This window comes from Silurus aristotelis (genome assembly GCF_946808225.1).
Source record: "Silurus aristotelis genome assembly, chromosome: 10".
In the NCBI taxonomy this organism is placed as follows: Eukaryota; Metazoa; Chordata; class Actinopteri; order Siluriformes; family Siluridae; genus Silurus; species Silurus aristotelis.
In genome coordinates this window covers 11,422,634-11,450,392 of record NC_139583.1, presented here as the reverse complement: position 1 = coordinate 11,450,392, position 27,759 = coordinate 11,422,634, and the positions used below count along the sequence as shown (strand labels likewise).

The 27,759-nt window shown below is 37.3% G+C and overlaps 2 protein-coding genes across 8 annotated transcripts in view; both read left to right on the top strand.

Annotated features, from left to right (window-relative positions):
* Positions 1–4,332: 4,332 nt before the first annotated feature.
* Positions 4,333–7,958, top strand: LOC310732606 (guanylyl cyclase inhibitory protein; the record flags this gene model as incomplete). The annotated part of the gene is made up of 5 exons (XM_083553217.1): positions 4,333–4,403; positions 4,906–5,038; positions 5,876–6,025; positions 6,304–6,409; positions 7,097–7,958. 5 exons carry the CDS (start codon positions 4,333–4,335, stop codon positions 7,249–7,251), a joined length of 615 nt encoding a protein of 204 aa, XP_083409343.1. The 3' UTR covers positions 7,252–7,958.
* A 2,057-nt stretch (positions 7,959–10,015) lies between these two features.
* Positions 10,016–27,759, top strand: part of ppfibp1b (PPFIA binding protein 1b) — a 32,902-nt gene continuing 15,158 nt past the window's right edge. For 4 of the 7 annotated variants that reach the window (XM_083551895.1, XM_083551892.1, XM_083551893.1 and 1 more), the window contains exons 1-8: positions 10,016–10,238; positions 20,351–20,438; positions 22,747–22,952; positions 23,511–23,597; positions 24,139–24,252; positions 25,547–25,678; positions 26,845–26,937; positions 27,150–27,242. In XM_083551895.1, the coding sequence (XP_083408021.1) occupies positions 20,375–20,438; positions 22,747–22,952; positions 23,511–23,597; positions 24,139–24,252; positions 25,547–25,678; positions 26,845–26,937; positions 27,150–27,242 (789 nt within the window). In that variant the 5' untranslated portion in view covers positions 10,016–10,238; positions 20,351–20,374. The remainder of the gene's footprint in view (positions 10,239–20,350; positions 20,439–22,746; positions 22,953–23,510; positions 23,598–24,138; positions 24,253–25,546; positions 25,679–26,844; positions 26,938–27,149; positions 27,243–27,759) is intronic. The other 3 variants (XM_083551897.1, XM_083551896.1, XM_083551894.1) reach the window with 1 other exon arrangement.

Sequence of the window (27,759 nt, the reverse complement as noted above, 5' to 3'; positions counted from 1 at the left end):
ATATGTCGTTGTTTTACGTTAATATATTGACATTTCTGTTTCCACAGCTCATGATTCAGGGCTTCTGAGGAATTTGTACTTGTAAACCCAAAATGATTGTATGCTTGTGGTCCATTTGACCTCGATTCAACCTTGATCTATGTCTGCAGGGTTCTCAGTGAGGCTTTGATGACATGAGAGATAATTACGACATGCATTTGCAGTAAAAGATGTAGTCTCTGATAAACTATAAGCTATATGTCACCATAAACTATTGAAAAGGTAAAGCTATCCAAATGAATCCAAAACACTCAGGGAGCAGCTGGCTGGGAAGTTCGTAAATTTCTTTAACGTATATTAGTAAATCTATGAATCATCCAAAAAAAAATCTACATCAACCTGGCAGAAACAAACGTCAAAGGACTAACTATTGCTTTTTGTTGTGATTAATCACTCTGAAATCTAAAAGCACATTGACACATTATGAACCTCCAGAGGCACAGATTCTTCTCCACTCTCTGGGTTTTTTGACCTTTGCTTCTTTTTAGAGCTCTGAATTGCCACACACTTTAATGCGAAACGTCTGCAGATTAAGCTATACAATGTGCCAGAAGCTGATTATTTGAATTTGCCAGATTGGTTGGCTGTTTAGCCTGTTATCTTTGCTTCGGTTTGGTTTGATCAAAAACAACATTTTCCCTTTTTACCCAAAAACAGCTTTAAAAAAATAAGATATAGATGTTCATTTTCTTGCCATTTGTTAGATTTTGTGTACTGACGAAGCAAAGTTTCCGCATCTGCTTTATCAGTATATATTTTGTAGGAAAAACTCCTCATTCATACTGAATATTAGATATTCCACCTTGATTACTACTTGAAGGTCTTCTTCCATTTCCACTATCAGAACACATGGCCATTTGCGGGTTCTTTTACTTTGCTGTCCAGGAGAACAAATATGCCTTTGTTGATATTTATCAGCTCATGTGTTAAAAAAGTCAAGCAAAGGTTGACCTTTCAACACACGAACTGATAAATATCAACAACGTTTCTTTATCTATGATATGTAGTGGAATATGGAGGCCTGCTGTGATGACCAGTATGGGTTTTGTTTGGTTAGTTGGAGCCTTAAATACAGGACAGCTGTTCTATCGAACCTACATGAACAATCAGTGAGGTATGACCGATGTGCCATACAGAAGCGGCTAAAAAGAATTAGTCTTTGAGTTGCTGTCTTTCTTTAGTATCTATGTACTGTATTCATTTACCCCCTAGCATAGGGTCACTGTCTTTTGTTGTGAATATGTGGCTGTAAGCGAAAAATAAGTACTGTTTTTGGTCTAGAACCACAGCCATTACACATTCTACTACTTTAATCTTAGTTTTTTGTTATCTTGTAATGGTCTGCATAGAAATATGTTAAATATGGTGTTGATCTTCTGGTGATATTCATGCATGCCTGCTTTTGTGTGTAACTGATCATTTTCCGTGTATGTGTTTTTTGTTTTTGTACTGCATTTTTGTTAGTATTGGATAAAGGTAATGTTTTTTGCCTTACTTCCTGGACTTAAACCTTTATCGTTCTGATGATTTTACACTTCGATAGTGGTGATTAGTTCACTGAAGACTGTTCTACAGGAGACACTCGACATTCCTCTGGTTCCTCCTTCCATGAACTGCTTGTGAGGGGAATGTATTCAGATATGGGATATGCATCGCTCTGTACAAGCTTCCGAATAAGAAAAAAGAGACTGTCGAACAGATGAGACCCCATTCAAAACATGTTCTTCATCTTCCTGTGTTTTATAAGACACTTGAGTGTATGATGCCATGGCTGCTGCTGTTGAACAGGCCTGGTTTATAACAGAGGAGTGCTCTCTAAGCTATATTGTACAAAATGACTTTTAAATAAATATTAGTCTTATTTGTTTTTGAATTATTTCACATTAAATTATATTATGAAAATATGTTTTACCACTTAACAGCCTCATTTCAGCTTCATGGCACTTCATCCTGTAACACTCATCTACACTGTATTGACAAAAGTTTGTGGACACCTGACTATAAGATTAGAATGTGGGGTTTTTTTTTTGTTTTTTTACGTCCCATTCTACAATTAGGTACATTTGCTGTTATAATAAACTCCACTCTTCTGAGATGATGTTTCACTAGATTTTTGAGTGTGCTTGAGGAGATTTGTGCTTATTAAGCTATAAGGGCCATAGTAAAGGTGCTTAGGTGCTGATGTAGGGTCAGGAGACCTTGGGTGCAGTCTGCATTTCAGTTCACCCAGAAGTTACCCAATAGGGGTGAGGTCAGAACTCTAGAGCAGGCTACTCAACACATGATCCCTATTAATATCACTGATGATCCCCTGGCATCATCACCTAACTGATTCTCTTGTGGCTGTACGGACACAATGTCTGTCAAATCTGGAAAGAATAACAGCAATAGGGTGGAGTAAAATGTACAATAGTGATACAGATGTTTTCAAATATTCAGTCAGATGATGTGAGAGGGAGACTTTTAATTTAAGTTGGTCAGATATGAAGCTCAGGACCACAAAGAAAGATCACATTCATTAACTTAGCAATTAAAGGATTCAATTACAGAATTCATTCATCCTTAGTGACTCAAGTCAAATTTTTCTATAGCGCTTTTCACAACAGACAGTGTCTCAAAGCAGCTTTACAGAATTTTAAAAGTGAAGGTGAATGGTGTGTATTTATCCCTGATGAGCAGCCATGGTGACTGTGGCAAGGAAAAAAACTTCTTAGATGTTATGAGGAAGAAACCTTAAGAGGAACCAGACTCAAAAGGGAACCCATCCTCATTTGAATGACATCAAGAGTGTGATTATAGTCTATAAAACAATACAGAACACTGGAGAGTGAGAACTAACATGAGCACTGGAGTGTAAGATTATAAGTAATGTTATTTTTTTTATGTCTTATACAGTCATTTGTGGTTATAAAACTAGAAGCTACTGAGCAACTCATAAAATAGATCAACATTTGCGATCACCACAGATCCAACTCACTGCTCAGGATCACAATAGTGTAGATATAGGCAGTTTATATTTTGGCCTGTAGATCTGGCTATTAAAAAAAATGTTTTTAGAAAACAGAATTAACCACAAAAAAAAAAAAAACAGATCCAGATCAGTATTGGTAACACGTCATAGTGTATGTTTAATGTAACACCAGGATGAAGGGTACCGTAATTTCCGGACTATAAAGCGCACCCATATATAAGCCTACTCATAAACTTCTCCTTCTTCTTCTTCTTCTTTCGGCTGCTCCCATTAGGGGTCACCACAGCGGATCATCCGCACCCACTGAATTTTACAAATGATAAATAATATATCTACATAAATAAGCCGCACCTGTCTATAAGCTGCAGGTGTCTACTCTAATGAACTTTACACAGGCTTTAAAGAAAGACACGTTACACACGGTGTAACGGGTGAAATATGTTGCGCTTAGCATAGCGGCATTTTGGGAATAGCATGCCACTGCATTTTTCCGCTATTACTGCATGTTTGCAAGACAAGGATTATGTCCTTATTATTTTCTGATGCTGATTTCGAAGTTTCTTTGGCTAACCCTTAACGCTGTTGCCAAGAAAAATAAAAAAGCACGAGTTTTGGAAACCTGTCTGTGCTTATATGATTTCTGTTGCAACTGGAGTTACAACTCGAGCTATCCTTTCACCCAGACTCAACACCTTACAATGGCTTGCATCTAAACAGTAGCCGACCAAGAAAGTCATTGTTCACTGTCTTCCTCCTTCCTTTCACAACTATTTATCTCGGGAGTTTATCTTTTGGCATCGTCGTGCGTTAAAAAACAACATTTTTTCTCCCGATGCCGTGCAGCTCAGAACACAGGTGAGGTGCGTTTTGTCGCTCAGTTTTTTGGCTTGAAGTTTGTGAAACCGGGAAAAACCCAGGAAAAATGCATAAATTAGCCGCTTCGTTGTTTAAGCCGCGGGGTTCAAAACGTGGAAAAAAGGTAGCGGCTTATAGTCCGAAAAATACGGTACTTTCTAATCTTTTAATATGTATTCATTGATCTTGATGTAGTTGTCAAAAGATGTTGTTTAGTGTCACTCACTACCACAACTCCCCTCCCCCAACTCTCATCACATGTCAGTTTACATGCTCTTAAATATACCTGCTCTCAAGGTAATTACATTTGAGGCCCCCCGACCTGCTTGTGCCCCCTGCTAAGAGATTACTTTTGGCTAATTTTATGGCTGCAGGACAGTACCTGTAAGATTGATTAAGCCTAAGAGATGTAAGCTGGGCTGTGGTATATAAACATGTGCACATGAGAATGTTGAGCACAAATAAGGATGGGACAGGCTGGGACTTTACCCTGCAAAAACCGGGGCACATACGTCACAGAACTGTATGAATGGTTGAGGTAAGGCTGAGGGCTCATTCACAATCTATTTTAATGTTCGTTTTCAATGTTTGTATTGTGCTTGACTGTTACACCTCTTAATAATAGTTAAAAAAAGAGTAATGCCGTTTTCACTCTGTTGTCTCTTGTGGTTTGCACTACCATATTACTTGCCTCATACTACATTCTCTATCCTGCCTCTTTGTACATTGTCTGTAGTCACCTGATGATCACTGGACTTTTTATTTTGCTAATTTCTTCCCTCATTTCTCTTCACAATGCACATCTATATTTGCACAATATAATGACAATACAGTTGACTCTAATCTAGTTTATAGAAAAACTTCTTTCTAGCACACAACTGTCAGGAACAGTAAGTCATTGTAATAGTACTGAAATAGTGAAATTTCACGATGCTAAAACTGTAACACTGATGCATAAAACAGGAAGGTTCAAATTAATATTTTGAGCAATCTAAACTACAATTATGAACAGGCCACCACATATTGTTTTTATTCGGCAGGAAGTTCTTAAACGAGTGCCCGAGTGGCCTGATCACTCTGCATGAGTTCAGGCGCCACTTCTGTGATGGAACCGTGGGAACGGAGTCTGGGGAATACGCTGAGCAGATCTTCCGTACGCTAGACAACAACGGGGTATGGAATATTATACGCAGACATATTGGCTTGGAAAATTTTTAATGAACGGAATAAAGCATCACAGGCCATATTAGGCAATATAGGAAAATAATCAACAGTGGGGTGATATAATGTGGCCTGAAGCAAAGCATCTTTACTATTGCCATATTGAATTTTTATTTATTTCTAAAAACGATATATATTATACCGCAGGAATTTGCCAACATAACAAATTGACTTTGTCAGATACATTTAAAGTAAATTCCATTTTCACCAGTGACCAGTCTCTCCTTTCTTTTTTGCTGAAGTTAATAACCAGAGAGAGTCACAACGTAAACAACAATTTAAGCCTATAAATTAACAAATTATTTTACCTGAGGCAGAGATTTTTTGCCTATTTCAATGGTCTTGAGTTGTGTTGAGATCCCCTCTTGGCAAACCATGTTTTCATTGAGCTTGCCTTGTGCACAGGGGCGTTTACATGCTGGAACATGTTTGGAGAGTTTAGATCAAGTGCAATGCAAAGACATTCTAAACATGCTTTTACAGTACAGGGAAGGCTAAGATGTTGGTGTGATTATCAGGTGTCCATATTCTTTTGGCCATATGGTGTATTTTTATTTCTTTTTATCACATTAATATAAACCAGCAGGTTGAAATATAGAAAAGCACTGTTGTCAAAGGCTTTTTGGCCATGTGTATTGTATTGCCTTTGAAAAACAAAAATGGTTCTTTGATGAAATTATGTAAAAACTGATAGCTATCAAAGCTACCTAGTATGTTAAGTGTTAAAAATAAATAAATAAAAAATTATTTTGTTTACTGTACCCAAAAATACAAATGATTGGTTCACAGGATGGATTCGTCGACTTCCGAGAATATGTGATGGCCATTAGCATGCTGTTAGAAGGCTCATCAGTGGAGAAGCTTCGCTGGTCATTTAAACTTTATGACAAGGACAAGGATGGGGCCATAACACGATCAGAGATGCTTGACATAATGCAGGTGGGTTCCCTGTATGTTATTGTGTGTTTACAACCCACAGACTATTTTCACTCAATAAAAAAAATCACTTGAATATTTATACAAGATTCATCTGATTTTACTTTGATTACAGTGCTTGCATATGTGATGAATAATTAAATCAGACCTAGTTTTGACCTGGCATGACGATTTCTGCGTAATTTCAAGATGTGAAAAGGATTTGTGTAAAGGTCAGCATTACTGCCCTGATTTGGTAGAGGGCGATGGAGCCTCTGTGAGCATGTGTTGATTGTTGGCAGGCTGTGTATAAGATGAGTGTTGCAGCCTCTCTAACCAGTCCTAATCCACTGACTGCTGAGGAATGCACCAACAGGATATTCGTTCAATTAGACAAAGACAACAATGGTAAGGTGATAAAGTACAATCACTTTCTTGAACATGTTGTAAATAATTTTTTATAATGAACATGTGAGATTCAGTAGCGTCCAGGATTTATGTTTGTAAATAAAAACGTTCGTGTCTTTTATTTACATTTTGGTCTATTTTAATCTCTTCTATATTGCCCATAATAATGCATCAATAGGATTTTAGCCCTTTGCTCCATATTTACCTCAGGAGAGAAATGCAGCAACACTTAAGGCTTTCCATCTCCCCAGTGCTCTCACTCAATCTATACACCATGCCTCAAAAAGAAAAGGTCCTAAAGATTCAACCAAATCTCTGTATAACTCAGGAGAACTTTGTCATATGGCTCCATTGACTTCTGGAGGACAATGTTTGTTGTCTCCACTATTTCTGTTCTGTTTTGGATTTTTCTTTAAAATGACATAGACAGTCAGTAAAAACAATAGTGATTATATAATGAGATTAAACTAATTGTTAACCCTTATGACTGATCAAAGAAATAGCACCAGAATCTCTAAGCATACCAAACATATATTTAAATAAGAAGATATACAATGTGTTTCAAGGTGGAGATTTCTTTTAAGAATAAATACTGTAATATAGACTGTACCTGACTAGCATCAGGAAATCTTTACAAATACAATCCATCACAATATCATGCTATTTGACTTTATGTCCTTTTTACAGCCATCATCAGTCTGGAGGAGTTCATTGAGGGGGCACTGGGTGATAAATGGATAAAAGAGATGTTGGCGTGTGACCCTAACACTGTAAAGGTAGAGCGACCTTGTAAGGGTTTCTCAGGATCTAAACCTTTGGGTTCATCCGAGCCTACAGAATGAGGAATACTTGATTTGCTGAAGGAGTAGAATAGTATTTCTGGCAGTCTCCTTACACCATTTATCTATGTAAAGGGTGTCTGCTCTAACATACCCAAACTCTTGGTATATAAATCTTTTGATTAATAAATGCTAAAATCTGCTGATGTATGACCATATTTTGAAAACACATTAGTGATATTTACATAGAGCTGCACTATTTGCTATAAACAATAAAGCTAAAGCATATTAGGATGCAAGAGTGAAAGGGAAAGTTTATAGGACTGTGGTGAGAGCTGTGATGTTGTATGGTTTAGAGACAGTGGCACTGAGTAAAAGACAGGAGGTGGAGCTGGGGGTAGCAGAGCTAAAGATGTTGAGGTTTTCGTTGGGAGTGATGACGATGGACAGGATTAAAAACGAGTTTATTAGAGGGACAGCGCATGTAGGACGTTTCAGAGAAGGGACATGGGGTATATTGGTAGGAGAATGCTGAGGATGGAGCCACCAGGAAGGAGGAAAAGAGGAAGGCCAAGGAAGAGTTTTAGGGATGTGGTGAGGGAAGACATGCAGGTAGTTGGTGTGACAGAGGCAGATGTAGAGGACAGGGGGGTGTGGAGACTGATAATCAGCTGTGGTGACCCCTAATGGGAGAAGCCAAAATAATAATAATAAGAAGAAGAAGAAGATTGTTTCATTTATGATGACACTTTTTTCTTACATGTGATCAATTTGTGCAGCCATGTATGACCACTACATGACATTTCTATCTCTGAAAGTCACAAAATGAACTGTCAAATAAAAAATGTTTGGAAAATATTCCCTGGAGCAGTGGATGGTTTAATTATTGTAAGTGAATTATGTAAGTGAATCAGGAGATTTGTAAGAATTTTCTGCACCAAGTAAAAAAGTTTTGGCTGTAGATCTAATATTTGACTTCTATTATATGATCTATCACTATCTGATTATCTATCACTATCTGAGAAGGAATTATATATATATATATATATATATACATAAGAGAGGGAGTGGTGGCTCCAGCGGTTAAGGCACTGGGTTACCGATCGGAAGGTCGGGGGTTCAAGCCCCGGTATCGCCAAGCTGCCACTCTTGGGCCCTTGAGCAAGGCCCTTAACCCTCTATGCTCCAGGGGACCCTTACGAGAAAAAGTAAATCAAGGACCGTGACGTCGGAGCGACGTGGGGCCGCCTTCCTGTGGGCTCACCACCTGCAGGAGGGACCGTAAGGGACCGGTGCTGAGAGGATTGGGCAGCAGTCGAAGGCGGGGCCTTGACAGCCCGATCCCTGGACACGGAGAAGTGTCTGGGGAATCTGCTTAGACTGCTGCCCCCGCGACCCGAATTACGGATAAGCGGGAGAAGATGATGAAATATATATATATTTTACTTTTTAAAATACAAAATACATAAAATAATTGATGATGATGATGATGATGATGAAAGACCATGTTTTATGGTGTGCTAAATGCTGTAAATGTAAATGTATTTTACTTCTCATTCAGATGTAGAATGTAGTTTCAGGAACATTATTCTTCCCTGATATTTATGTCTTCATTAAAATTTCCTATTTAACGTCTGAAGTCTAAAAGTGTAGTTAAGTATCTCAGTCCTTCACATTCAGAAAGTGCTTTATTTTTTTGAAGGCTGCAGTGGTTCCAGAGTCTAACAAAGACTGCAATTCTGGAATACACCCTGGATGGGACACCACTTCACTGCATACACACATTACTACCTGGGGCAACTTAGCATTGCCAATAAACCTACTAGAATGTTTTTGGGAGGTAGGAAAAAACTCGGTTCGCAATGGAGAGAATTTAGGAAACTCCTCACATTCATTAGTCTAAGTTTAGGATTGAAGCAGGAACCTTGAAGCTGTGAGGCAGGAAATAAATCATTATTTGGAAAACAAGATCACAGGACAAACATCACACGATCACGAGACAAAGTCACAAGATTACGAGACAAACTTGTTGTAAATTTGTGGTTAGGGTAAAGCATTGATGGGAAGTGGTAGCTCGGTGGATAAGGCTTTGGGTTACTGCTGAGAAGATTGGTGGTTCAAGCCCCTGCACTGCCAAACTGCCACTGCTGGGCCCTTGAGCGAGGCCCACAATTGTCTCTGCTCCAGGGATGCTGTATAATGGCTGATCATGCACTCTGACCACAGCTTCCTAACAAGCTGGGATATGTGAAGAGGAATTTCATAGTGATGCAATGTGTATGTGAAAAGTTCTTGGCTTGGCATTAAACAAGCTATGTTAAGCCTCTCTAAGTGTCGGTGTAAATGTGAGGGAGATTTTAGTGTAGCTTTTATTCATTGTCTTATTTGCCATGGAGTCAGGCAATGGTGTCAAGCTTCAATAAAGAACAGTGATGTATGTGGAAGCAGTAAAGCTATAAATATGATGCTTAGACGAGAGGCAGCATGTACCCAGCCACAATTAAAACTTTTAATAGAATTTAAGTTTAAATAAAACTTGAATTTAATTTTATTCCATTTTATTGACTTTCACGGTCTGCAAGGTGAAGAAAAAACTAACAAAAAAAGACCACTTCCGGCTATGCCAATTTCCAGCACTTGTTTTGGTCGCATTTTTTTTTCTATGAACCGAGAAATGAAGCTCGCGCTTATTCTACATTATGGTGAGTTATATTTTTATTATAAAAGTAATACAATTAATTATGAGACCCTAAAATATGTATCATAGTAATGTAATAAGCCACACACACACACACACACACACACACACACACACACGACCACGAAATGAACCACTGTTCCTCGGTCTGGGGCGGGATGAGCCCGTGGCGTGACGTCACCGCCTTCCCGATTCATTTTGCCGACATGGCGCAGGCGGAGGCGCAGCAGCGAGGAGACGAGAGACGGCAAAGCTTCTGAAATTACATTTTACAGCAAAGCAACGCCGCGGAAAGCCCGAGTCTAACAGGATCTTTTAGTTTTACACGCTTTAGATCCCAGTCCTGCTTTTGGTAAGTTTGATTTGAACTCAGTACTGAAGGTTGTGTCCAGATTCCTACTTTCCAAAGAACTTGTTGAGGCTACATGTAACTTCGACTAATCAGATGGAGGACACTTTGTTTGTACTCGATCTCTCTTTAAAGTGTATCTAGGATGATAGAGTCGCCTTGTATAATAAAATAAAAGATGATCTGTTAGATGGGGATTAGTTGTGACCAATGCATGCTTGGCTGGGAGTAATTTCCGTAGCCCCAGGCGAATTATTACAAAACAAAAAGCGTCACAAGATTATACATTATTCACATGATCATCAAATCAGACTTAATGTGTATAAAGTGAGATAATGTTGTAAAAAGCAATGATCATATGGGTTGAGTTTTTTTGGATTTTCCTTTTTTTTTTTTTTTTTTTTTGCTGGATGCCTTGTGATTCACGCTTTCCACGTAATCAGAGGAACAAGAGCAGCTTTCTGCAGCTTTTCCAGGGGAAAAAGTGTAAAGAGAGGGAAACAGCTGTGCACAGAGGTGAACACGACATGCTGGTCTCTGATCTGTTCCATGGCATTAGTTCAGACCTATAGATTTGGAAAATCAAAATTGTGATTTCAGTCTATTTTTATTTATTGGATTTGTATAGAATATTCAGTTGCTCCAATAGTCTTTCAGGACAGATTTATATGTTAGTTTCATTATCTGAATGTGTTCAGAAGTACTTTGGCAATGAAATGTCTTCGAACACACAATTAAACAAATAAATAAATACATACATTAAAATGACATGGACTTTCAATACAAAACAAATTACACATATAATTCATTGATTGATTACGTTTTTGTTATTTGGACCAATCGTATTCAGTTTGTATTCAATCGTATTCAGTTCTATTCAATATTTTATAATATTTTGATTGTCGGGTCGGGAGGCAGATGGTTTAGTGGTTTGGATGTATTCTTTGCACCTCCATAGTTTAAGGTTTGTACCCCCCCCCCCCCTCCCTCTGCCATGTATGTGTGGAGTTTGCATGGTTTCTCCATTCTTTAAGAGCTTTTCTGGGTACTCTGGTTTCCTTCCCCAGGCCAACATTGCATTGTAGGCGGATTTGCATTTCCAAATCGTATGTAGTGTCAGCACGTTCACAATTATGCCCTGTGATGCGTTGGCCTTCTGTTCAGGGTGTCCCCCCCCCCCCCCCCCCCCTTGTGCCCGAGTTCTTGGGAAAAGCTCCATGGGAAATGGATGATGGATACCTGATTGATAATGGCAGGTTTTTCATCACTTAAAAAAAGGACTCTGCTTTGAGAACTGCTGGTTGGGTTGCTTTGGACACTGGAGACAATCCTGCAAACTTGAAGTGTGCTATAATTTTTCCTCATATGGCCACTGATGTTTCAAAAAACATCTGTACATGTATTCAGTTTGTATTTGTATTTCATATGAAAAAATATGTATGATATATTAAATATAATTAGTTGATACAGTTTTGCATACTTTCCTTGTTGGTTCTGCTCCATGGTTGTGTTTTTGAAAAGAATATACTGAGTTTTATTTGTCAGCTTTTTTTGATAGATATGGAATCAGTTCATCTTTCTGCAATTGCAGTTGTGAGAGAAAAAAAATCTTATTCCTCAGTCACTCTGGCTGAAAATCTGATAGCACACTTTATTAGTGCTTTTTAACAGTGCTCTTTTGAGTGATAGCAGTTGATATTTGTGACAATTTGAGACAATCTGAGGAAGGATAGCTTTTGTATAATTATGAGTGCAGTCATTGTCATATTTCAAAGTAGTACGAAACTTAAAACCTTTTAATTATAGCACAGTGGTGGAAACAGGTTGTCTGCACAATTGTTATTTCCTGTTTTTGATCGAACAAACATTTATATGTAGTAAAACAGTTTGACAGGCCAGCAGTTGATATTTTGTTTACTTAAGAGAGCCTTGTCAGAGGAAACTGTGCCAGCGCTAGTATCCGGAAATCACAACAGCTAATGTTTCACTTCATAAAGTGTGGTGCCAGTTCCAAACCAAAATAACACCATGAGTTATAATTAAAAACTACACATGTGAGGGCAGATCACATGACACATTTCCCGAAACATGTTGATAAAGACTCCTCCTTCTTTTCCTTCATATTTTTCAAATGGAAAACGTTTTTATTTTACTAATGCAGGAGTTGTGATTTAGCTATCCTGGTTTCAAATAGATTGGATTTGAGGCTATTCTGTGATTTAAGATTTTAATGTTTCTGTGCAACATTTATATGACTTCAGACAAACTTTTTACAACCTATGCAACTTGCCTGTAGTCAATGCTTGTTTTTGTCTAGAAATGGCTGCTGATTTTCTCTTTTCTTTTTTACGGTCACTGAGTCTGATGGGGTTCAGAGGAGGTCTTTATTAAATACGGTATACACTGTGGAGTGTATCCTGGAGGCAATTGATGCATGATGGAGCTTTGAAACCATTAGCACAGATTTTTGAGGAAATTTTTCCCCCCAGAGATGAGGGTAAAGGTGCAATGAATGTGCAAGTGGTGTGTGCATTCCAAACAGTGTTGGTGTAATGTGATTATCCTGCTTCACTCAAGTCATGATATGACTTGCTTAATATATTTTAGACAAACGTGATAAGTCATGGTTAGAAAAAAAAAAAAAAGGAAAAGAAAAAATATGATGTTTTTGTTGAAATCTTTGATTTGCTAATGTTTCTAGTGTTAATTAGTTGATTGGAACTGTATTTTTGTAATCCTTCTGTTAAAAGAGAATCTTTAGAAAATCAAATAAATTTGATTAATCTATTTGTACACCAACAGATTGTTTAGAGAACATTTGCACCGACTGCAATGGCAATAAACACAAGTTGTATTGCTGGTGTTTAAGGTATTGGTAATTGGAAATGATGGAAATTTCAGTCCTCCGAAAACCAAAAAAGAATAAAACAATATATTTGAATGCATTCCGATAAGTAGACGGCTCTTTTTCTTGACTTCAATATTTTGGTGCAATTCATTGTTTTCTGACATTTGGCATGATTTCTGTGATGTGAACTTGCAGTGACCGCATGGAGCTGGAATGCACCACATTTCCCTCCATGCAATGATTCAAGAATCTGATGGAATACTACACAGGGCCATGCAGATAGTGATGGCCGACACAAAAGGGCTTGTTATTGACTGTGCTGTGTGTTATCGCCGTGCCTTGGAACCATTGTGTTCCTGCCACAAGAGGAAATTCCACCGCAGCAAGAATCTGCAATGCAAAGTGATAGTAGCAGCTTGACAGTGTCTATGTGAAGCATTAAACCCTGTAAAGAGTCTCTGTTAGCAGTGAAAACTGAGAGAGAACGGCGAACATTTAGTTTTTTTGGACGGACACAAACGTAGTTCACTCGGCACAATGGAATGCACACAACGTTTGCATGTTAAAATGCAAAGCTAAGCGCCATATTATCCTTGTAGGGCTGTTGAAATATGTGTTTTTTATGTTGTGATTGTGACGTTGGAGAAACACTCTAGTTTCATTATATACAGTGCCCAGTGTATTCACAGTGCTTCACTTTTTCCACATTTAGTTATGTTGTAGTTTCCCCAGATCTGTGCCTCGATACAATCCTGTCGCAAAGTTCTTCATGGCTTGGTTTGTGCTCTGACATGCAGTGTTAACAGTGGGCCCTTTATATAGACAGGTGTGTGCCTTTCCAAATCATATCCAATCAACTGAATCTACCACAGGTGGACTCCAATCAAATTGTAGAAACATCTCAAGGATTAATCAGTGGAAACAGGATTCAACGGCGCTCAATTTTGAGTGTCACGGCAAAGACTGTGAATGTGTAATTATGTACATGTGGTGATTTCAATTTTTATTTGCAAAGATTTCAAACAAACCTTTTTCACGTTGTCATTATTTTGTATTGATTTTATAATTTTGAGGAAAAGAATAAATTTGACCCATTTTGGAAAAAGGCTGTAACATAACAAACCTTTTCGGATGCAGTATACTAGAGTTCACCCAAAATGTTTTCATTCGATTTCCTCAGTTTATGCAATAATTTTTTTTTTTGCACACTGTGTAACGATGTAGTGCTTAATTTTCTGCTTCATTTCCCCACTCCTTGACCTTGTACACAGTTGGTCTGTAGCTGCACTAAAGTAACATGGACAAAAGTATTGGGACATCTGGCTTTTACAGCCATATCTGGTTCTTTCCCAAACTATTACCACAAAGATGGAGGCACACATTTGTATAGGTCTTTTGATGCAGTAGAACTAAATTTTCCCTTCACTTGATCTAGGAGACCCAAACCTGTTCCAGCATGACAATACCCCATGCTTGAAGCAAGCTTTCTGAAGATATGGGTTGGAGTTAAAAATTTGAGTTGCCTGCTCTTGAGCTCTGACCCCAACCTTAGGGTTGTTTAAAATAGTTTTTCACAGAGAACCTAGTAATCTCTAATGACATGTGACCTGGCCTTGACGTTTTCATCGCACAATGGTTGGAACTCAGTGTGCCGAAGAAAACAACCATCTTTTTGCTTGATTGTAATGGTTTCATGTGAGCACCCAAGATTTGCAATGATCATGTTTTTGGGTGTAATTTTGTCTAAAGCAAAACAATGCATTACTGCAATCTTATTTGTTTTGTAAACTGATTAATTCATGTTGCAAGATTTCAGTTCTTTATACCAAGGTATGTTAAGGACTCGATTCTGATTGGTCAGAAATTGTTGATAATAGTAGGCAGTTTTTAAATGTACGTTTTTAATGTAACTTGTTTTATTCACTTTCCAGAATATTAAATCTAACTGCAGATTTTTTTTTAAAGCAAGAGGTCCTCACTAAGAAGCTATGAAAATGATATAACATGAAATAAACTATACATTTAACTGTTGCAAAAGTGTGTGTGTGTGTGTGTGTGTGTGTGTGTGTGTGTGTGTGTGTGTGTGTGTGTGTGTGTGTGTGTGTGTGTGTGTGTGTGTGTGTGTGTGTGTGTGTGAGATTCTCAACTTCAGCAAAGTAGCATTTAACTCCACATTAATTAATAAGAAAGTAAGAGTATATACTTGCATATGTATAAACTGTTAATAGTCAATATAATTACAGAAATGGTTTTTTAAATTCCATGGCTACAGCAATATATTCTGCTCCATTGACTCACATCCAAACATGCTAAAAGGCTTTATATCCTGAGGGTTGTTCTATTTTTTTGTGGTCTAGACACATGTCTGGATGTTCCCTTTTTGTTTTGAAAAGTTACATCCAGGCAACTTGAAACCAATTTAGAACTTGCTGTGTTTTGTTTGTTTTGCTTTTATTTATCTTAGTTTTATCTCTATATTTATCTTCGAATATGCTTTCACGTTTGATATAAACGATGACTTCTGTTGAACCCATTATGCTTAGATAAGCTACCAGACCTGACGGATTTTGCCGCAGCTTTAAATTTCATCTCTTTTTTTTTTGGAAGAATGGCAGTAAAATACTAGTTTACTCGAAGCTGTGTTTCCTGTGTAATTTTGAGATTGGCAAGAGTGCATTGTGAACTGTTTCAGTTCTATTTCTTACAAAATTACTTCAGTCTCCAAAATCCCTGATCTGTCTGCGTATTGTGAGACACTGGAATGAGCATTTAAACAAATCTAGCTGGCTGAAGAGGGGCTTGGGTTATATATTACCTAACAGGGTTTTATTTATGTTTAATGTGGTGTGTGTTTGTGGGTGGTTTCTATGAAACATTAAGAGTGAAAAACCACTGGCTGAATGCTGGGTGTCACCAGTGTGTTGGAGTGTGTTGGACCAGCTGTTTAAATAAAAACTGCTGCTGGGTGGCTGAAGAGTTTCTCTTAACCTGGACAAATCAGAATCAGGTTTATTGGCCAAGTGTGTTGACACACACAAGGAATTTGGTTCCAGCCATTAGTGACTCTCAAATTTTCAGACATAAATAACACTATACATGTAGCTTGGACTATACAAGACAAGACAAAACAGACTATGTGAGAAAATATAGACAGTATTAAGAGTATATAGAGTATTAAATAGGGATACAGAGTATATGACAGATCAGTAATGTACATAAAGTGTAAGATTAACAGTAAAATAACAGTATTGTGCGTTCGGTATGAAAGTTACTTTAGAACTTTTGTAAGCTATACAGCAGCAACAGTGTGTGTAACATATACATATGATGTGATGACTTACAGTTATGATAATGCAGTACTTATAGATATGAAGCAGGGAATATAATTATGGTGAGTTGTTAATGAGGGTGATTACCTGGGGAAAGAAACTGTTCCTGTGTCTGGCAGTTTTGGTAAACAGAGTTCTTTAAAAAGTTATCCTGTGAGGATTATAGATTTCTTACACACACACAGTGCTCGGTGTAACACTTAAAGCAATAGGATGTGTTTGCCTCCTGGATTGCTTAGTGCAGAATATCAGAATGAGGTTTTCTGGTGTTGCTCGAGTGTTTACAACTCATACGACCCAGTTATCTTCTGCGACTTTGTTGCAGATGTGTTAAAAAAAATTGTATTTTATTGTAACTTCAGTGCTAAGTAAATTAGCAAACACACAAGCTTGTATTGAATTAGCCAGCTAATGTTAGTCCACTAGGTTGCTGTTGGCTCTGTGTACTGTGCTGGGCATCACCTATATGTTTGGCTAGCTAGCAAACGGGCATTTTGGCAGCTCAGAGCATGCAATATTAAACTAGCTATTTAACATTAGTTAGCTTGCAGGCTAAAAATACCCACACCCCCACACACACCTGGGGTCTGTTTTTCAACGTCTATAATGCGATCTTTATGCTGACTCCAAGCCAACTGTGAGGAGCATGAATGCTGGTGGTTTGAATCTACTACCTAATTTATGCCTCTGCTTTCTTCCTGTTGGCTGTAAACTGAAACGGAATGCTTGGAAGTTTTTAGGGGAAAAAAGCTGTATCTCAACCCTGTATTTTAGCTTATAATCATACATTGAGATTTTTTTCCTTTCCTAAAGCTGTACACATTTAAACCCAGAAAGCAGTGAAGAATAGTGAATTATACAGTGCCTTCCAGGTCTTTTTGTATCCGTCATTAAAAAAGAATGATTGTATTAAATAAAGATTACAGACAATAATGAACGTTTTTTTGTAAAAGTATTATAAGAAACTATGCAAAACCTTTGAGGCTTGAGTTTCTCAATTATGAACTTAAAAATTTATTTCCAACCCAAAATAGTATTTAATATGAATACAAATCAAGCCTTAGGTTGTTTATCTTATACATTTCGCTAGGGCCGAAGACGGACAGAAGATAGATAGATATATAATATAACACTTTATAATACATTTTTGTTGGTGGTCAAGATTTAATCTAGTCTAAGAGAATAGTACTGCTGTGTTCTTGCACTGTGTGCCAAAAGACCCTCACAGACTGCACCCAGTAAGCCTCTCAACAGAGTGGCCTGTGTCCCAGTGCAGCAGCATGAACACTGTGCCAATAATTGAGGTAAATGACCTAATTATTCTTTACAATCTCTGGCCAATAGTCGTATCCTGACTGGGTAACTTGGGGACCGTTGGACAAGTGAAGAATCGTTCTGCTTCTCCTCCCACTGAAGTTTAACTGTTTGACTACTAGGGCAGTCTTTTAGTAAGCCAGAGCTCACAGCCTGTGTGGTTACTATAAATACTTTATTCAGAGAGTTTGACTGCTGTTTCATAAAATAATGGGACTTAATAAGACTCCGCTGTTTGTTTTTGTCAACTTCAGAGCATCACAAAATGCCGCTATTTAGTGTTTCATCATGTTTTAAAGAAGAGCTTTAAAGCTGTACAATGATGTTAATTCATCCACATGTACAATCTGAATTTGCTGACTCTTTATTTATGTATTTATTTATTTATTTAATTTAAATCTAAATTTGTACATGGCCAATAGAAAAAAACTCTCCGGAGAAGAGGTTCCAAATATTGTCTCTGTGGTAAAAAAGGAATACACCTTTTGACCCTGAGAAGTTGCAAACAGTGCTACATCCATAGGCTTTCCCAATAAAACCAGTTCCAGTTTCCTGTAGCTCATGCACTTTTTAACAGGAGGAGGAGGACTAATGCATCTGTAAAGTTCATTCTTTACAATGGCTGCTTAGCTGATCTATTTTTGCCTTTGAAAAGGCAATGTTTGTTTTTATTGCAGATCATCTGCTCGGTTTTAAAGCACTGTAGGAAAAAAGCTTGAATGAAAACGCACCTGATCTCCATCAAGCATCATTAGAACTACAATCAGAATCATGTGTTGTGTTCACATAAAACAAATGAAAATGTAGGTTATTTTTACCATCTAAATGTTTGGTTAAAAAATGGAAGAGCTGCATATATAAGCTGCATAAAATCTGAAGGTGGATCAGTAATGCTTTTGTGTTTAGTTGTGTTGTTTTTTGGTTTTTCTTTTTTTTTTTTTAAGTGTGAAGATTTATAGCATCCTGAATTCTGCAGAAAGTACTTCAAAGTCCTCAAGCACAATCTGGTTACATTTGCCTGAGCCAGCCATAGTTTACAACAAAAAAACAGCTAGCCTTTATAGAGCTAGATGTTACTTTCATCTACATGAGATCCTTGTGTTACAAAACCCATGGGTAGAACAGGAGAGTTAAAGGATTTTAGTTGGTGTTGGATAGCCCAAAATAACAGTAGATGAGGTTGTGAAGTACAGGTAACAAAAGTGCTGGATGATACATCACTGGTATTATGACTCATTAATATTTAGTTAAATCCCATTACACTTCTTTGAGATTTTACAGTTTTCACTGATACTGTAATTAAATACTGAATGACAAATAGTTGATTGGATATTAAAAACACACATATTTTCAACTGTCTTTTTTTTTTTTCTAAACAGATTTTCCCTGTTCCCTGTTTTTTTTTTTTGTTTGTTTTTTTTTTTTTTTGGTATATACAAAAAAATGTATTGACTTTAATAAGAGTATCATTAAATCTGAATTATTTCTGCTGTTGCCAGCAAATATAAATGTTATGAGATGTTGTAAAAGGAATATGAAATGTTTTTGCCATATAATCAACACAGCATGGGAATATAAGCCATGCAAAGAGATCTGAAACCATGCTTAAGATACTACAATACCCTTCAACTTATTACTGATCTATATATAGCAGAGATATATAACTTTCATTTCTGCCCAAGTCTGGCTCACAAAATGATGTTTCATTTAACCAGCTGAGGTTAAATTTCCAATTGATTTTGCCAATGGATAGCAAACCAACAGGGCTTCATGTTTGTTTTGCAGCCCTGCTGTAGTCTGTAGTCTAAGGTTTATATAAGATCACATTTTTATTTACATTAAAGAAGGCATAGCATGGAAGCAGAAGTATGAAGTTTTGCCTACTGGGACAGTCTCTGAAGCCGTCTTAGGTGCAGGATCAGTGCCGTGGCGCAATAGACAATCTTGCAGTAGCTAAATGGATTAGCAATAAACTAGCAGCGTTCATTTGACTTGTGACATTGTGACATTTAAATTTGATGGTCATTGAGAGTATTAAGAATTTTTTTGTTATTTTTCATTCTAATATTTTCATTATTGTTTATAACGCGTGTGTGTGTGTGTGTGTGTGTGTGTGTGTGTATATATACATATACACACACACACACACACACACACACACACACACACACACACACGTTATAAACAATAATGAAAATATTAGAATGAAAAATAACAAAAAAATTCTACGTGTAAAAAAAATTCGTGTAATATATATATATATGTGTATATATATATATATATATATATATATATATATATATATATATATATATATATATATATATATATATATATATATATATATATATATATATATATATGTATATATATATATATATTACATTTTTACATAATAGTTTAAGTATCTTCCCTAGGACTTCGAAATAAACATGTAAAATTGCAGCTGGTAAACCATAATATAGTTTATTTCTGTTTTACATAATCAGGTGTAATCCTAGCAGTGCAGACAGATTGTATGTTTTGTGGTCAGTATGCTGTCTTTGTTGCAGACATGCCTCATGTTAAACAGTAAAATAAAATGACTGTTTTTTTTTTTTTTTGTGTGTGTGTTTTTGCTCCAGGGTTAACAAAACTGAAGATTAAAGATGATGTCCGATGCCAGTGATATGTTGGCAGCCGCTTTGGAGCAAATGGATGGCATTATAGCAGGTAATATTAATGAAGTACACCATATTGACAAAGTTTAAAACTCTTGATCCTTACCCCAAAATGTGCTTTATTGTATATATCCAATTTCAGATTTAGTCCCTCTTTGCCATTATAATGATGGCTTCCAATTAGATTTTGTTAGAATCGGTGTTCATTCAGCTGTTAATAATGGTAAAGGTAATAAAATTGTTTAGTGGGGTTGAGGTCAGGTCTCTTTGCAGGTCACTTGAGTTCTGTCACTTCAACCATGGCAGACGGTTGAATGTTGTGATGGATTTCACTTTGTGTATACTGATGCTGGAACATGTTTGGGCTTGACCCTTAGTTTCAAAATACAAAGACATTCTGTACAACTGTGTGCTTCAATCTTTAGTGGCAGCATTTTAAGGGAAGAACCACATATGGGTCACAGTCAGGTTTGTTTAACCGTTTGGCCGGATAGTAAATAATAATTCATTTCTTGTAGTAATTCTATAGAATACCATATTTTTCGGACTATAAGCCGCTACTTTTTTCCCACTCTTTGAACCCTGTGGCTAAAACAATGAAGCGGCTAATTTATGGATTTTTCCTGGGTTTTTGACGGTTTCACAAACTTCAAAGCCTAAAAACTGAGACCCATAACATTAGACCAATGAAATTGCGGAACGGGTTTAGGTGAACCAATGAAACTCTTTATATCAAATCAGATGCGCTCCCACTGAATCGGGCCGCACCACATCATAAATATGGATGAGGTTCCTCTGACGTTTGACCTGCCGCTCACTCGGACTGTCTACAGGAAATGCGAATCATTCGTCACGCTGAAAACAACCAGGCACGAAAAAACGCACTTCACCTGTGTTCTGAGCTGCACGGCATCGGGAGAAAAGCTTCACCGATAGTAATTTTTAAACGCACTACGGTGCTAAAAGATAAACTCCCGAGAGAAATTGTTGTGAAAAAGGAAGGAGGAAGACAGTGAACAATGACTTTCTTGGTAGGCTACTGTTTATATACAAGCCGTGTAACAGGCACTGTCTTTCGTTAAAGCCTGTGTAAAGTTCATTAGTTTCAATGTAGGAATTAGTTTCACCTGCAGCTTATAGACAGGTGCGGCTTATTTATGTTCAAAATAAAAATCTTTCTAAAATTTAGTGCGTGCTGCTTATATTTGGGTGCGCTTAGTAGTGCGGAAATTACGGTAATAAGGATTTTGTTGGTGTATTTTAAAACATTTTGTGTATAAGTATATAATACTACTACAGCACAAACATTGGAATTGTTAGCCCAGTGGTTAAGGTGCTGGTTACTTATCGGAAGGTTGGGGGATCAAGCCCTGGTATTGCCAAGGTGCCACTCTTGGGCCCTTGAGCAAGCCCCTTAACCCTCTAAGCTCCTGCGCTCTGACCCCAGCTCTGAGCAAGCTGAGATATACGAAGAACAAATTTCACTGTGCTGTAATGTATATGTGACAAAAATAAAGGCTATTCTTCTTCTATTGAAACAAGAAACAGCACACTAGACTACCATTAGACTACCATTATTGTAACATTTGAGAGTTCTTAATGAGTCTGACAACTTGCTTATGAAGTAATATACGTTTCTCACCCCTGGCTAATTATAAGGCTCTAGTTTCAGGTCATAACCTGTCATATTATAGGACTCCCTGAGGTCTTGGTAACTGTACCTTTTTCTGGTCCAGTTCAAACTTAGCTTTGTCCTGTACCATAAATATAGCCGTCAAATCTAAGTGGTGGAGCACATTGTTTTTGTTCTGCTAGATAATTGTATTGTATATGACTGATCTCTCAGCAGGGCGGCATGGTGGCGCAGCAGGTAGTGCTGCTGTCCCATAGCTCCAGGGTCTACGATTTTATCTTGAGCTCAGATGTTTGTGTGGAGTTTCACAGGTTTTCTGTGCCTGCATTGGTTTTTCTTTGAGTTCTTTTATTTTGTTTCTACTTCCCAAAACATGCTGGTGGTGGACTGGCCAATGCAAAATTGCCCTTATGTGTAAATGAGTGTATTCTGCAGAGGGGTGCTCTGATGGACTTTTGTTCTATCCAGTGTTTTCTCTTGCCTCATACCCAGTGTTCCAGGTCCTCTGTGATCCTGATCAAGATAAATGAGTTACTAAAGCTTTCTAAATGAACAAATGATAAATGATATGATGAATTGTAAATATTCAGGTGAGACCCCACTGTGAATCACTATTTAATATTTAGTTCACAATAGTTATTTAATAACAATAATTGAGTAGTTCCTGTCTTCACATTAGATGTCAGTAAATAAGTAACACTATCATACTTTATTAATTGACTTACAGGATCCAAATCCCTTGACTATTCCAATGGGATCTTTGACTGCCAGTCTCCAACCTCACCATTCATGGGAAGCCTGCGGGCGCTGCACCTAATCGAGGATCTCAGGGGTGTTTTGGAGCTCATGGACACAGAAGAGAGAGACGGATTGCGCTGTCAGATACCCGACTCGACAGCACGCAGTCTGGTGGACTGGCTACAGGGACACCTAGTACGAGTTCTGATTTCATAACCGTGTCAAATTACTGCCGTTTCCTATTACACAGGCGTGTAGTAATAATAGCACGATGTTGCTATGCTATAAATAGAATTCCTCTTGTTATTTGTGATTTGGAATACTTTTGAATAATCGAGTTGCATGTGTAAGTTTAGCATAAAAATCATTTAGGTTAATTTGACTCTTCAAGGCAACTTTTTATGATATTCTGTCTTTGTGTGAACACTGTATGCAGAGAGAGGTTGGTAGACATCCAAACAAATGCCAGAGTCAGCGTGTAATACCATTACTTTGTTTACTTTTGTGTTAGTCTGTTCACCATTTAAGGTGGCGGTAGATGAACAAAGAGCTTATGAAAAGATTTAGCCCTGTAAAGCCAGTTTTCATGTCCTAAAAAGCCATTACATTTTATTTTCCCCCTTTGTTTACATTTGTTTACATTTCACTCAATTCAGTGAACTAGTTGTTGCTAGTTCAGTTTGGATTATTAAAGGTCTGCTGATAATTATTGTACAGTTCTTGTACATTAATGATAATTTTTGGTTCTTACAGTCAAATGGGCACATTTCAGTGACTGGTGATATTTACCAAGACAGACTTAATCGCCTTGAAAGTGACAAGGAGTCCCTTGTGCTTCAGGTAATGTTTAACCTTTATATTATATTTTGCTTAATATAAAGCATAATCTGCATAATAAAATAAAAAATAAAATAAAATATATATATTTTTGGACCGAATACGAGTTCGATTTTTGTTACATTGTTGACACTTATACTAAAATGTGTCACTTAGTATGAATCGAACAAAAAAAAGCTTGTTTTTCCTAACTATATTTTCTGTTTACAAAGTTTTTTATTTATTTTTTTTTTTTATTTTTTTTTTTTATAGATGTTTTAGTCTGTCTTAATGAATCAGTATCAGAATGTATTTACTGATGGATACTACTAACAATTTTTTTAGTCATGTTGCAGGAAGATAATATAATAATGGCTCGATATTGATCCTCTTAGTATGTTTTTTAGTTGCTATAGTTTGCTATAATTGCTATAATTGATTATTAAACACATCTAGAATGCAGTCATTTCATGTCGTCTGTTTTTTTGTCGAGTGTTTTCATGAGTTTGATAGACATGCACTCAGACTGACTGCACGTTTTTATAACTAAAATGATTTCTTGCAGGTGAGTGTCTTGACAGACCAAGTGGAAGTGCAAGGAGAAAAAATAAGAGACCTAGATTTGTGCCTTGAGGAACACCGTGAAAAACTGAATTCCACTGAGGAAATGCTACAACAGGTGCGTTGCTGCATTGAGCTCGTCACAGTCATGCTGATCACACACACCTGACTCTCATTCACTCACTCATCCAATCTCCTATTTAAGCCCCTCACCTCCACACACTCGCGGCCCGTTATTGTTTGTGCATGATCGTATGTGTTGGTTCATGGCGGTCTGTGTAATCGCGTATACGTATCCCGCTACATACCCTTCTTCTCGGACTCCGCATTCTCTCAACGGCACCCCGGATTAACCCAAACCTGCTGTTTTCCATGTTCACGCTGTCTGCACCACGTTTATCCGTTGCTGCCCAGCGCTGCGCTTTCCATAGCGCGGATCCATGGATTCTCTACACAAACTGTCTCTGCTTTGACAGAACTTCGTGGACTGCGCTCCTGGAGAGCACCACTGGATTTTACTGCTTCGCTACAAGTATTGGTGGATTATCTCCTGAGAATTCTCAATAAACTTTGTTTGCGGCTTCCGCCTTCTTATCCGCATTACAGGTTATCTCGATCCGCATGACCAATCAAACAAATCGCAGCAACGCTGTTGTGTAAAAAAAACTCCAAAAACACGTGCATGCACATTCTCATTTAATAACGCACATTAAAATATTTCAAGCATGTTAATATATTGACGCCATATTGGTTTTCATTTGTCTCGATCATCAGACACTTTTTGGCGTCCCCTAGGCCGGCGACATAACCGGGTTCCACTGTAATTAATTATTGTTACATCAGCTTTATACACTGTATATCCACTGTATTGGAACTAAGGGGTATAAACATGTTCCATTACCATGATGCCCCTGTGCACAAAGCAAGCTCTATGAAGATAGGTCAGGTTTGATGTGGAAGAAATCGAGCTCTGAACTTAGCCAAACTGATACACCTTTGGGATGAACTGGAATGCCAAGAAAATCAATTACTGCCTTCCCAGAGGTGTGGTGGTTATAGGATGATCAAATGTGGGAACTAAATCTGAATAAGATATTCAAATAGTACTAGTGTTTTTCAGTTCAATTAAATTTTAATTGTATTGTTCTATTTAGAATAACCATTGTACCGAACCAGGTTATGGTTAGGTGTCCACAAACTTTTGCCCATATTGTGTGTTTATACATACATACATACAGTATGAAAACAACTTCTGATGTTGTTGTTCTGATTTCATGTTTTTTTATTTATGGAGAACCGCATTGTGTTTTTCATAACCTCAAGGATAACAACATCCTAGTACAGGAACAGACTCCTTAACTGTTTTATATGTCTTGATCCTGTATTTTCTTTCTTTTTCTTTTGTATTCTAGGAACTTATCTCTAGGTCAACGCTTGAGGCCCAGAAGCTGGAGCTGATGGCTGAGATTTCCAATTTAAAGCTAAAGCTGACTGCCATGGAGAAAGAGAGAATGGACTTTGATGAAAGATTCAGAGATAGTGAGGTTGTACATCACGTATTTGATCACGTTATTATTAAACATTTACTTGTCTGCTTTGGTTTTCTGTGGAAATATATATTTTTTTTACCGCTGAACCTTTGTTTTGTCTGTGGACACGCATGTCTGAGAATGCTCTGAGAGTTTCCTGCGAGTGTGGGTGTCAAGACGAGGTCTATGGGAAGGGTCTGTGCAAGTGCTGTGTATGGTAGCTTTATGGATAAGAAAAGACTTTCAGGACACAGATGGATGCCTCATGTACTTCGTATGGAGGTGGAAGAGATGATAGGTTGTCCAATATTACACACATGCTGACTTAATCTTTCCAGTGTGTTCCTCTTTTCTTTTTCTTTTTTTAAACAATTTCCTGCCTGTAAATTTGTTTACTGTCTGTGACTACAAAGAAACCGTGCAAAAGTAATGCAAGAAGGAGACAGAATTCATTGAACAAGATATGAACCCATGAAACCAGATGAACCAAATCAGACATATTGGGTCCATTCCCTGTTTTTGAACAAGCATCGTCTGGCAAGAGTTAGACAAGAATCGTCAATAGTAATGTCAAAAGTATCTGAAGTGTGTTTGGTTAACACTTTTATTTTATTTTTTAAGCAAAAGAAGGTCAGGTTTTTTTTTTTCCTGTGTTTCTTTTCAACTCTTGAGTTTATTGCTGAATCAAAGCTGCCCTTTTGAATACCATGTTTTCATTCTCTGGTAAGTGCAAGACCAAAACACAATTGTGTTAAAACCTGTAAAACTGTTCACTGTTTTTACCCAGGCAGTTTGTAGTATTTTAAGTCTACATTTCTTTTTGTTTATTTAATTATATAGTGTTAAATCTTTTCAGTGGTTTAATCTGTTCATGGCCTCAGGCTGTTCGCTTGTTTATTGAATTGTAAATTTCTCACCAAAGAATGCGTGACACTCTAACAAAGAGCTTATCAGCCTAAGGCTTTAGTGCTTAATAAAAGTAACTGTCACAGGATTCTTGCTTTTGAACAATGTTTAGATTGACTATCGTGGCATTGAATCCTTTATGACACTTGAGCAAACAGTCTGCGGAAAATTCCATCGAGTGATTTTTTATTTAATCCGGAGCGAAAAATAGTACAGCAATAATCCATGGATTTTTTTTTTTTTGTGGGCTGTTGTTCATTTTGTTTCCTATCCAGGGTTTGATCTTAGAAAATAACGAGTTGAGGTATCGCATTTCCGAAATGGAGAACGAACGGTTGCAGTATGAGAAGAAACTGAAGTCCACCAAGGTGAGTTTGATGACTGACGTTTATCCCAGTGTGCTGTTGTTGCCACCACTTTACTTTATTTCCCCCTTTTTCCTCAAATATTTTTGCTGTTGATTTTCATAGATCTGGGTTGACTTTACGCCTCATCGTTCTTTCTTCAAAGTGTCTGTTTTTCCTCTCTGCTCAGTTCTATTTTTTCTCTCTTTTTTTCTGGATAACGTGTACACTGCTAGTCGCTAATGGCAAGACTGTCTAGCCTGAAAATCAAAATGGGCCAGATGCAGTATGAAAAACAGAGGACGGAACACAAAATCCAGGCACTCGAGGTCGGCCTACCCTTCCGCTGTTGTAAATTTGTATTGTTCGCTTGCGTTTAAACATATCGTGCTCATTAGGAATATAATGTTTATATAATTATATTAGTTTTTATATTTTAACCAGTGTATATCATTCAACATATTCCCTACTTTATCTCCTATAAGCACATTTCAGACGCAACCCTTTTCTAAGTCCATCCTCGTTATAAGATCAAATTTAACCTGAAATAATTACTAATTGATAAAAACGGCACTTTTCCGATGCATGAACTACCTATTTGGTATTATAAATGCATGAATTAACAATGCTGACACAAGTAAGCTCCTGCTACAGCTTATGTCTTCATTGACACTGCGATACTGATACAGCAGATGGGTTCATTACAGATATATAAAAAGAAAGAAAGAAAGAATAATTTTTAAAATAATCCAGCAGGATATTTAAACAAGAACACCCACACTTGGGTGTGTGTAGAAGATTTGATTATTCTGAGGAGAAAAACAACAGTTCACTGCACAAATCTAA